The 12,812-nt window shown below is 39.3% G+C and overlaps 1 protein-coding gene across 3 annotated transcripts in view; it reads right to left on the minus strand.

Moving 5' to 3' along the window:
- Ube2r2 (ubiquitin conjugating enzyme E2 R2) overlaps window positions 1-12,812 on the minus strand; it is an 87,304-nt gene that overhangs the window by 64,498 nt on the left and 9,994 nt on the right. The window contains exon 2 of one of the 3 annotated variants that reach the window (XM_074051598.1): window positions 2,823-2,909. The exons of the other annotated variants lie outside the window; for them this stretch is intronic. Within the exon in view, the coding sequence (XP_073907699.1) occupies window positions 2,823-2,909 (87 nt within the window). The remainder of the gene's footprint in view (window positions 1-2,822; window positions 2,910-12,812) is intronic. 3 annotated transcript variants of the gene reach the window in all.

Below are 12,812 nucleotides of genomic sequence, written 5' to 3' on the forward strand. Positions count from 1 at the left end.
GGAGAAAAAAGATCTATTGTCACCAAAGGTCTGGGGCATCATGTGAGTAAGTAGAATACAGAGGATTTTAAGAAGGGAAAAATTCATTTATTTATTTTTGTATGAACGGTACTAAGGATTGAACCCAGAACTGTGAACATGCTAGGCAAGCACTCTACCAGTGAGCTACACCCCGTCCCTCCATCCCTCCCTTCCTTCCTTATTTTGAGACAGGATCTTGCTAGGTTGCCCATGGTGGCCTCAACTTTTGATCCTCCAGAGTAACTGAATTACAGGCATTAGTCCCCACACCCAGGGAGAAGTGAAACTACTCTACATGATACTATAATCCTGGATACCTGTCATTCCTCATTTAACCAAACCTAAAGAATGCACAACACAAAGAGAGAACCCTAAAGTAAACCATGGACTTTGGTGGATAATGATGTATCAAAGTTGATGCGTCAATGAATGACTATAAAACACTGGTTGAGGGGAAGAACTGCAATAACCTTACTTTTTAAGGACCTTGGAAATCTAACAAGAATTATTTGAACTAAAATTGAGGTCCATTTTCTTGTCTTGTTTTTTGCGGGGGGAGGGGGGATAGCACTGGAGTTTTTTGAACTCAGGGCCTCACACACTTAAGCCACTCTGACAGCCCTTTTTTGGGATTTTTTTTTTTTTGAGATAGGGTCTTGAGAACTATTTGTCTGGGGCTGACTTCAAACCACGATCCTCCCAATCTCTAGGATTACAGGTGTGTCCATTTTCTTTTTCTGAAAAGCATTTGCCAATTTGGAGCATAGGTTGGAAAATCAGACTGGGCACTTGCAGAGGAATTCTACTAAGAAAAGGAGGAACTAGCTAGCACAAGTTTGGAGCTGAAATGAAGGACTTAAAAATGCTTACAACTTGAGAGCACTTTTCTCCAAAGGAAATTTTCTGACTCTAGGACACTGACATAAAACATAGCCTCCTTAAGATTTTATAGCACTTTGTCTGACCCTAAACAGCTAAACTGCTAGATGCAGTAGGCACCTCCTATCTACTTGGGAGGCTGAAGAAGGAAGATAACTTGAGCCCAGAAGTTCAAGGCCAGTCTTAACAAGAAGGCAAAATGGGTGTGTGTGTGGCGGGGGTACATATAATGTCAAAACCTCTAAAGGGGATTGAGGGCATGGCTAAAGTGGTAAAGAAGTCCTGACCTGAGGTTCAATTCCCAGTACCACCACCAAAAACAAAACAAAACAAAAAAAACAGTGACAAAATCACTTGTTGAAAGCTGAGACAAGACATCATCTCTCTCGATTAAAAGCCCAACAAGTGCACATCCAAAGCACAAGGATGATCAGAGATGGACTGGGTCTTATGAAAACTGGAACCTACCCCAGCTGTCAGAAGGTTGAGGTAGGAACATTGTAAGTTTAAAGACAATCTAGGCTACATACTGAGACCATCATCTCAAAAACAAATAAATAACAGCATCAAAAATTGCAACTTATCCCCAAACTAAACCAATCCTTGACTAGTTTTGAGGTGAACAGTCCCACATCCTATTTACCCAACAGAGAACAGGGGGAACTATCTTCAGGGGACGTTATCATCACAGCCTCTAGACTTCTTTTGTACACAAAGACTGCTATACAATAAAAAAAAGAAAAAGAAAAAAACTAATAAAAATGCAAAGAGGAAGAGTAATGACTGAGAAAAGTACGGAAAACAGAAAAATATCCACAAAAGATGCAAATATTAGAATGAGCAAACAAGAACTTTAAAATGACTGTGACTAATATGCTAAAATAAAAGGGGGAAATGAACAAAATGAACTTTTAAAATTAATTTTAACACACATAACTGGAATCTATTTTGCTGTTGTTTGGTTTTTCAAGACAGGGTAGCACTACTGTAGCTCAGGCTGGCCTTGAACTCTTGATCCTCCTGCTTCCACCTCCTGAGTGCTGGTATTACTGGCATGCACTACCACACAGGCTTTGAATCTAATTTTAAAACCTAAATTTGATGAAGCAATCACAGATAGCAAGCTTGAGGCCAGCCTGGACTACATATCAAGTTTCACACCAGCCTGGGCTACATAACCAGACCTTGTTTCAAAAACAAATCCAAAAACAACCATTGTGTCACAATCCTGTATGGGAGGCTGAGGCAGGATGATTTCAAGTTCAAGGACAGGGTAGGCTACATAAGGAGGTCCTGTCTCAAAACAAAAACAAAACTAGCCAGGCACCAGTGCCTATGCCTGTAATCCTAGCTACTTGGGAAGCTGACATCAGGAGGATTGAGGTTTGAGGCCAGCCAGGCAAACAGTTCATGAGATCTCCAAAATAACCAGAGCAAACTGGATTGGAGGTGTGGCTCAAGTGGTAGAGTGCTTGCTTTGCAAGCATGAAGCCCTGAGTCCAAACCCCAGTTTCACAAAATAAATAAATAAATAAATAAATTACCACTACAGAGGATTAAAAAAAATAAAAACTAAAGGAATATATGTGATTAAATACAAAAGAACAATATTTGTGACAAATGAAGATTGTATGAAATCCATATTTCAATGTCCATAAACAAAGTTTTATTGGATCGCAGCCCCTTCATTTATAACTTATCTGTGGCTTAACACTAGAATGACAGAGTTAGTAGTTGCCATAGGGACCATATGTAGTTTCTCATTGCTTCACACTGCTGTATGGTTTACTACAAAATCGTAGTGACATAGTCGTTCGCCAGTGTTTTGAGTGTCAAGCACATTGTTACACTGGCACACTTTTACTTTGTTCTTATTATCATTTCATAATCCATCACGTCAAAACAAAAACAAAAAAGTATACCTCAAATGTCACGCTTCTAGGCACAATGATGTCTTCTGTCATCAAATTAGATGGCAAAGCTTTGTCTTTATTATATAATAACACCAACTATTTTAAAAGAATACAGACATTATCAGATTATACTCATCATATCACATTACAGTCCCCAACTCACAGAAAAATAGCCAGAAAAATTAGAAAATTTTAAATGGAGTATCTTATCACAACAAAATTTCTTCATGAAACAAATAATGAAAATGAACTGCAACCAAACTAAATGAGTGACTTGTTACCTCAGCAAGGAAAGCCATGGTGAACTAATTAACAGTGTTTGATTATAGCAGTCAAAGAAATGTGTCCAGAGGAAATAAACTTGTTTAACATTATTGGCTTTTTGGTGAGAAGTTGCTTAGGAAGTTGAGGATATTGAGAAAACATCAATAGTCAATTAAAAACAAAGCAAATGATTTTGAGTAGTTTTCCTTGGCTCTGGATGAGTCAGCATATGTTACTAATACTATGATACTGCTCAGTTGCTATTTATTTGAGCAGTCAACACAGAATCTGCAGTGACTGAAGAATTAGCCTCTATGAATGTATGTTTGAAACTACCAGCAAGAATATTTTCAAAATTGAAAAAACCTAATCCAGTACAACCTGTAAGTAGAATATGCTAGGAAACATTATGACTATGGTAGTGAAAGTATGTGTGGAACAGAAGAGTTAGTTGTATAAATTAATAAAATTTGTGGTGGGTACCTATGGCTCACACCTGTAATCCTAGCTACTCAGGAGGCAGAAATCACAGAATTGAGGTTCAAAGCCAGCCTCAGGAAAATAGAGATCCTATCTCAAAAACTATCCCACAGCAAAAAGGGCTGGCAGAGTGGCTCAAGTGGTAGAGTATCTACCTAGCAAGCTCAAGGCCCTGAGTTCAAACTCCAGTATGACAAAAGTTGTGAAAATACAAAATGTGAAAATACAAAAAGCTTGTGGTCACTGCTTGTATTATTCATTGCAGGTACTTTGTAGAAAATATTTGAATTTATCATATATAATCTCCAGTGGTGACAAAAACATAAATTTCATTCTCTTTTCTGTATTAAACTATCAGTAGTTCTCAAATAGAAGCTCAGTATGTCCATATACACAGCAGTTCAATGACTTGGCAGAAATAATGTCTTACTATAATTTTTTGAGCTCAGGGTCAACACAAATTTTTCTGAAAGAAAAGAACCATTCTCAGGCACTGTTCTAGAACTCTAAATGGCTTTGGAAATTAGCTTTTGATGAAACAGCTTCTTAATGAATTTAAACTAAAATTATAAAAAATAGCACTCATGTGCAAAACATACACAATAAACATCAAAGATGTGAAAGACAGCTAAGGTCATCTGAATGAATAGTGTCAAACTGCTTTATCCCCTTTCTGTGCTGTCAAAATTAAAAAAAGAAGCGAAGTCCCCATTCCCATCCAAATTTGCTACAGATATACTTTTGAGCTCAAACTGCAGTTTCAGCAGTGTTTTTCAAACCTTCAGCCAAATACAAAAGAAATTTACCTAAGTTAAAATCCAGTAATGAGGTATCACCTAACCTTCAACTGGAAGAGATTAATCTGCACCATAATGGCATGCTAAAAGGTAAATCTCAAAAAGTATCTAACAGAATTCTATAAATGCCTTCACAAAAATAAGCAACTCAATCAAAATCAGATGCCTGTGTACTAGCACCTGTAACTGCTAATCCAATCTGTATGGAAAACCTTTTCCAAAGAGGAAATTTCATTAGTGCTCAACATGAGCACATTCTAATGAAAATGAACAGTAGCTTTATTAATTGAAACATTATTTGTAACCTTGAAAATACATTCTTTTCATTAGTAAACCTGTCGTATATATAATTTTGAATTTTCTTGGTAAGGATTATTACAAATTTATTCTATCTCATAAATAACTATAAACATTATCTTTGATTTTGCCTTTTGACCTACAAAATCTAAAGAATCTACAACTTAGCCTCTTAGAAAAATAATGCCAACCACCAAATTATGTAATTACTTGTAGAACTAAACTAAAGGAAGGTTAAAAGAAAATATAAGGCTGGGCACCGATGGCTCATGCCTGTAATCCTAGCTGATCAGGAGGATTTCAATTCAAAGCCACCCCAGGCAAATAGGTCATGAGACCCTATCTTGAAAAACAACATTACAAAAAAGGGTTGGTGGAGTGGCTCAAGGTATAGGCCCTGAGTTCAAATCCCAGTATCGAAAAGAAAAAAAAAAGCAAAATGGACTGGAGGTATGGCTTACAAGCAGTAAAGCACCTGTTTTGCCCAGGCAAAAAGAATTTGAGGGACTGCATCTCAACCAATAAAGACCTGGGCATGGTGGGACATACCTGTCATCCCAGCTGGGTGGGAAGAGTTACTAAGAGAATCAAAGTCTAGGCCAACCAAGGCATAAAAGTGAGACCTTATTCAAAAAAGAACTAAAGCAAAAAGGGCTGGTAGTGCAGTTTAAGTGGTAGTATGTCTGCCAAGCAATGCCCTGAGTTTAAACACCAGGAGCCCCCCCAAAATAAATAAATAAATAAAAGATAATCCAAAGTTTAAAATTCTTGGTTAACAATCCAAAAGGGGTATGGCTTTTCATGGTTGAAGATAAAGGCCACATAAACATAACTGGAGTTCTAAAGTACTTTTGGCTAATGAAGAACTTATAGGGCCAGAGGCCAGTGGCTCATCTCTGTAATCCCAGCTACTCAGAAGGCAGAGATAAGAAGGATCGTGGTTCAAAGCCAGCCAGGGCAAAATAGTTCTCAAGACCCTATCTCGAAAAAAACTCATCAGGAAAAAGAGCTGGTGGAGTAGCTCAAGGTACAGGCCCTGAGTTCAAACCCCAACACTGAAAAAAAAAAGAAAAAATGGTTAAGACAAACAAAAAAAAAGTTAAAATGAGGTTGTAAGTATTTTACCACAATCAATTTAAAAAAACTATCATAATTATATGTAAAAAATGATCAATGTAGTTTAAATAACTCTATAATTTCACATTATTGAGAGAACTTTATAAGTAATACTAAAGAGAACTTGTCAAGCTGTTGTTAAAACTGTCATAAACTTCAAATTAGTAGAATCCAAATGAATGAGAATTCACTGGACTACACAATTAGTAAGTTTTCAGAACTGAGTTCCACCAAAAAGTAAATAAATAAAAGTATATCTCAGGCTGGAAGTACAGATCAAGTGGTAGAGTACCTGCCTCACAAGTATGAAACACTTAAGTTCAAGCCCTAGTATTTATGTGACAACCACTGAAATCTGAACACTGACTAGACATTAGATATGAAGGAATAACTGCTTATTTTGTAAATGTAAAAATGATTTTTTTTTTTTTTTGCGGTACTGGGGCTTGAACTCAGGGCCCTCACCTTGAGCCATGCCACCAGCCCTATTTTTGTGAAGGGTTTTTCAAGATAGGGTCTCTCGAACTATTTGCCAGGACTGGCTTTGAACCTTGATCCTCCTGATCTCTGCCTCCTGAGTAGCTAGGATTACCAGCATAAGCCACCGGTGCCTGGCTAGTATGCATTTTTTTTTTAAAGGGTCCTTATCTTTTAAAGATTCATGTATTTAGAGATGAAAGGATATGACTTGCGGGGGGTGGGGGGTGTTAAAACAATGTAATTGGTGGGGGAAGGAAGAATCCAAAAATTTTTCTGACAGATTATTCACAGTGAATTGGGAGTTTACTGGACTAAAGGGAGGAAAGGAAAGTAGGAAAAGGCATTCCAGACAGAGGACAAGTTAGGCAATGGCACCTTCAGAGACCACCTAGAGGGCAGCAACAGGAAAATACAGTTGGAACAGTAATCAAGAACCAGATAATGAGGGCGTTCTATGTCACACAAAGGGAACTTTGTAAGCTGTGGAAGAACCAGACACTGGTGGCTCACACCTGTAATCCTAGCTACACCAGGGAGGCAGGGATCAGGAGGATTGAGGTTAGAAGCCAGATGGGGAAATAGTTTCTTTTTTTTTTTTTGGTACTGGGGTTTGAACTCAGGGCCTACACCTTGAGCCACTCCACCACCCCTTTTCTGTGAAGGGTTTTTTTTTAGAGACAGGGTCTCTAGGAACTATTTGCCCGGGCTGGCTTTGAATGTCAATCCTCCTGATCTTTGTCTTCTGAATAGCTAGGATTACAGGTGTGAGGCACCAGTGCCTGGCCACTGGACAAATAGTTTCTGAGACTCTAATTCGAAAAATACCCAACACAAAAAAGGGTTGGTGGAGTGGTTCAAGCAGTAGAGCACTTACCCAGCAGGTATGAGGCCCTGAGTTCAAACTCCAGCACCACCACAAAAAAAATCAAAAATAAAGTTGTGGAAGATGATGAGTTGATAGCTTTTTCTTTTTCTGGAGAAACAGCTAAGACCAAAGCTTTATAAAGGTTACTTTGAAACACTGGTGGAGTACCTCCAGTGCACTTGACTAGCAAGCTCAAGACAAGCCCAAGGTCCTGGTTTAATCCCCAGTATCACAGGGGTAGGGGGGAAGCAAGAAAAAAGAAAGGTTAGTTTAGGGGCATCACAGGAACAAACTGCAAAAGACCAAGAGGCTACTGTCACAGTCAAGGTGAGTGACAACTGAGTAGGAGTGAAGAACAGGGGCTAAATACCATACCAGCAACTTAAAGTATTAAAAATAACTGGATGCATAGAAAAAGAAACAGAAATCATTTGATCTGATTCTCAAATTCTAGGCTTCTGTGACTGGACAGATATCATGTCCAATATCCAGGAAAGTGAGCATCTTATGGTAAAAGAGGTCAGTTTTGTATTTTAACGTCAATACATGCTACATGAAATGTTTAATAGGAAAGCAAAAACTCAAGAGAGAGCTAATTAGAGATGTAAACTTAATAGTTTTCACACAGGAATTTTAACCTATTTAAAAAGTTCCCTCCAGCCGGGCGCCAGTGACTCCTGCCTGTAATCCTAGCTACTCAGGAGGCAGAGATCAAGAGGATTGTGGTTCAAAGACAGCCAAGGCAAATAGTCCCGAAAGACCCTATCTCAAAAAACCCTTCACAAAAATAGGGCTGGTGGGGTGGCTCAAGGTGAAGGCCCTGAGTTTAAACCCCAGTACCACCAAAAAAAAAAAAAAAAAAGACAAACTAAAGTTCCCTCTAGCTGTCAGAGTGGCTCAAGCGGTAAAAGCATCTGCGGGCAAGCATGAGGCCCTAAGTTCAAACCCCAATGCCACCAACAAAAAAAAAAGTTCCCTCCAACAAATAGATCCTTATGAAGAATTAATTCAGGTCTGGGAGTGTACCCCAGTGGCAGATGTGTACTTAGCATGTTTGAGTCTCTGGGTTCAATCCCCAGCGCCACTAAAAAATAATTAATTTGCTCAAGGTATCTAGATGGAAGAAAACAGGCAAAATGAAATCAATCTCTGTAATTAGAAGACAATATATATTGCAGGTGGAAAAGAAAAAAAATACATGTTTGACTAAACTTCAATGAGATTCTTTAATAAAAGTTATGCATGTAGAGTATTATCAAAACACAAGTTCAGCTATAAAAGTAGAATTTTCTAATCATTCTAACTCATTTAATGTATCAAGAACCATTAGAATATTCTAAACACATACATCATTTTTAAAACCTACTCTTTGGGACTGAGGCTATAGCTCAGTACAGCCAGGATATGTGAGTCCTGGGTTTCATCCCCATAGCTGCAAAAAAAATTGTAAACATTCCACTTTGTAAGGAAGTCTTTACTTCTAAAATGTACGTCTTGAACCACACATGGTGGCATAGTCCTGTATTCCAGCACTCATAAGACCAAGGCAGAAGGATCAAAAATTCAAGGCCAGCCTGGGCTATATAACAAGACTCTGACTCAAAAAATATTCGTGCATATAATCCTAGCTACTCAGGAAGCAAAGACTAGTAGGATCTCAAGTTTGAAGTCAGCCCAGGCAAATAGTTAGGGATACCCCATCTCAACCAATAAGCCAGGCATGGTGATACATATCTGTAATTCCAGCCATTTGAGAAGTCACAGGTAAAAGACTTTCAGTCAGAAGTTGGCCCCAGGAAAAACCTCAGGCAAAAAATGTGAACCTGTGGGGCACTGGTGGCTCAAGCCTGTAATCCTAGCTACTCAGGGGACAGAGTTCAGGAGAATCACAGTTCAAAGCCAGCCCAGGTAAACAGTTCCCAATATCCTAGCTCAAAAATACACAACACAAAAAGGGCTGGGGGAGGGCTCAAGTGGTAGAGAGTCTGCCTATCAAGTCCAAGGCCGTGAGTTCAAATCTCAGTTTAAAAAAAAAAACTAAACACCAACCTGGGCTGGGGATTTAAGGGAGGCTCAAGTAGCAGAATGCATGCCTAGCAAACACTTAGGCCCTGAGCTCAAACCCCCACTACCAACCCCACCACACTAAAAAAAAAAAAAAAAAAAAAAAAGGAAAATATAAGGCTGGAGTGTGTCTCAAGTTGTAGAGCACTTGCCTAGCAAGCACAAGACCCTAAATTCAAATCCAGTAACACCAACAAAATAAAATACAAAAACTAAAGTGACATTTCTTTCTCTTTTTTTGGCAGTACTGGTGTTTGAATTCAAGGTCAACACCTTGAGCCACTCCACCAGCACTTTTTGTGAAGGGTTTTTTTGAGATAGGGTCTTGAGAAGTATTTGCCTGGGCAAATAGTTTGGCTTTGAACCATGATCCTCCTGAGTAGCTAGAATTACAGGCATGAGCCACTGGCACCACTGAAGTGACATTTCTTAAAAAGCTAATAATCTTAAGAGAGTTTGTATACACTCACACACTACTAGCTTTAATCACAACAGAAAATCTTTTTTTAAGGAAGCACTGGGGTCTGAACTCAGGGTGTCAAACTTATTAGGCAGGGCACTCTTACTGCCTGAGCCACTCTGCTGGCCCATTTTTTGTGATGGGCTTTTTTTGAGATAGGGTCTCCTCCATAAACTATTCGCCTAAGGCTGGCTTTGAATCCTGATCCTCCTGATCTTAGCCTCCTGAGCAGCTAAGATTACAGGTGCACAGCTCAAAAAAAAAAAAAAGAAAAAATAAATTTTTTTTTTTTCCATCACGGGGGCTTGAACTCAGGGCCTACACCTCAAGCCACTCCACCAGCCCTTTTTTGTGATGGGTTTTTCGAGATAAGGTCTACTCAGTGAACTATTTGCTGGGCTGGCTTTGAACTGTGCCTGATCTGTCTCCTAAGTAGCTAGGATTACTCTGGTGGTGTTAGCCACCAGAGCCCAGCCAGAAAACATTTCTAAAACTAGAAATAACTGATTCTCTTAACATGATATTTATACCTCCTCATATAACTTCTTTTCCAGTTTACCACTTACTAGGCTGCTTTTATTTAAGTAACCTCTCCTAACATAGTTTATGACATAACAAAAGAGCAATTCAGCTGGGTATGTAGCTCCGTGGTAGAATGTTTGCCTAGCATGCACAAAGTTCTGGGTACAGTCTCCAGTGACAAAAAAAAAAAAAAAAAATCAGTGAAGACTTACCAATTTGAAATTCAGGAAATTATCTTCTCATTTCAAGCCCCTTTTAGAAGATGAATAAATCTTTTGGGGGTTTTCTGTTTTGGCAGGAATGGAGTTTGAACTCAGGGCTTCCTACCTGCAAAGCATGCGACCTACAGTTTAAGCCACACTTTCAGTCCATTTTGCTCTAGTTATATTTGGAGATGGGGTTTCAAGAACTATTTGCCCAAAGACCTCAGCATCAGAAATCTGACCATGTATGTATCAGTTTGTTACTATACTAAAATGCCAGAGGCAGACTACTTAGCTCACTGGTTTTTTGTTTGTTTGTTTGTTTGTTTGTGTGTATGTGTGTGTGGTGCTGGGCTTTGAACTCAGGGCCTCATATTTGCTAGGCAGGCACTCTTACCACTGGAGCCATTCCTCCAGCCATTTTTGTATTGGGTATTTTTGAGATAGGGTCTCTCAAACTATTTGTACAGGGTGGCTTCAAACCTTGATCCTCCTGATCTCTGCCCCCTAAGTAGCTAGGATTACAGGCATGAGCCACAGGTGCATGGCTGTATTCTTTCTTTTTTCTTTTTTTTTTGATAGAACTGGGGTTTGAACTCAGGGCTTCTCATCTGCAAAGCAGCTCTTACCACTTGAGCCTTATCTCCAGTCCATTTTGCTCTGGTTATTTTAGAAATTGGGGGGGGGTCCTCTAAACTATTTGCCCAGGGTGGTTTTGAACCTCTCCATCAAAGCCTCCCAAGTAACTAGGATTATAGTGTTAAGCCACAGGCACCCAGCTGAGAATCATGTATCCTTGTATCTATGTGGTGGTGTGGTATCTTTCCCTTCGCCTTAGAAAGCCACCTGGACACTCCACCCTAAAGACCTAATTTAATCACTTTCAAAAGTTTCCTCAAACTGGGAGTGTAACTAAAGTGATAGTATGATTGCCTAGCAAGCATGGGGCCCGCCTTAGGTTCAATTCCCAGTACTACCAAAGGGGGTAAATGTTTACCCATTTAATATCATTACCATATGACTGCAGATTAAACTCCTACATGAGGGGAGGAGAGGGGAGAAGAATTTTATTAAAACCATAGCAAAGTTATTATACTTATTTAACATCAGCACTGAAATTTTTTCATCAGTGGTTAGTCTCTAGTGGCTTAAATTTAAATATTACTATCTAGGCAATAGAGGAAAGAGCAGTTAAGTGGTAACAAGATAGACACTTTTATTTTCCTCCTGCCTCCATCTCCTGTAATTATAGGTGCATGGCACCATGCTGGACTATGTCAATTCTTAATATTATCTTGTAAATGGCCCAATGGTTATTTTCTTTTTCTTCTTTTGCAATACTAGGGTTTGAACTCAGGGCCTCATGCTTGCTGGGCAGATGCTCGACCACTTGAGCCATGTCTCCAGTCCCTGTTATTTTCAACTAGGTAGCAATCATTCATTGTTTTTTTGTTTTGTTTGGCAGTAGTGGGGTTTGAATTCAGGGCTTCATGTTTGCTAGATAGGTGTTCTATCATGTGAGCCACTCTGCCAGCCCAATAAGGCTGGGGTTTTTTGGGCTTTTGTTTTGTTTTGTTTTTGGTGGTACTGGGGTTGGAATTTAGGGCCTCAGGCTTGCTAGGCAGGCACTCCTAACAGATGGAGTCACTATGCCAGCCCCTCAATTCATTGTTTAAAATCTAAACTACTAGCCAAGCCTAGTAGTACATGCCTATAATCACAACACTCAGGAAACTGAGGCAGGAGGTTAGTAAGTTCAAGGACAGCATGGGCTTTAGAGCGAGTTCCAGCCCAATGTGAACTCATATAAGACCCTATCTCAAAAAAAAAAAAAAAGTCTCAATTACTATGTATGATACTAAATGAAGCACACTAAATTATTTCAAGGAATTTATACCTCAAATTAAACATCACAGCCAGGTGCCAATGCCTCACACCTGTACTCCTAGCTACTAGGGAGGCAGAAATTAGGAGGATCCCAGTTTGAGGCCAGCCTGGGCAAAAAGTTCAGAAAACCCTATCTCGAAAATACCCAACACAAGAAAGGGCTGGTATATTGGCTCAAGTGGTAGAGCACCAGCCTACCAAGTGTGAGGCCCTGAGTTTAAGCCCCAATAACACCAAGGAAAAAAATAATTAAACATCAGTTTTCCCATGCAGTAAAACAGATAACTAAAGAATTTTTAAAAGGTGACGGTGGGCATGGTGGTAAATCTCAGCACTCAGGAGGCTTCGCCAGGGGAATCACCAGTTCAAGGACAATCTGGACTACATAAAGATGCTGTCTCCAAAAAAAATTTAAAGACAGGTACTGGTGGCTCACAACTATAATCCTAGCTATTCAGGAGGCAGAAATCAAGAGAACTGCAGTTCAAAGCCAGCCCCGGGCAAATAGTTTAAAAGACCTTATCTCAAAAATGCCCAACACAAGAAAAATAAATAATAAAAAAC

This window comes from Castor canadensis, chromosome 13 (assembly GCF_047511655.1).
Source record: "Castor canadensis chromosome 13, mCasCan1.hap1v2, whole genome shotgun sequence".
Classification (NCBI taxonomy): domain Eukaryota; kingdom Metazoa; phylum Chordata; class Mammalia; order Rodentia; family Castoridae; genus Castor; species Castor canadensis.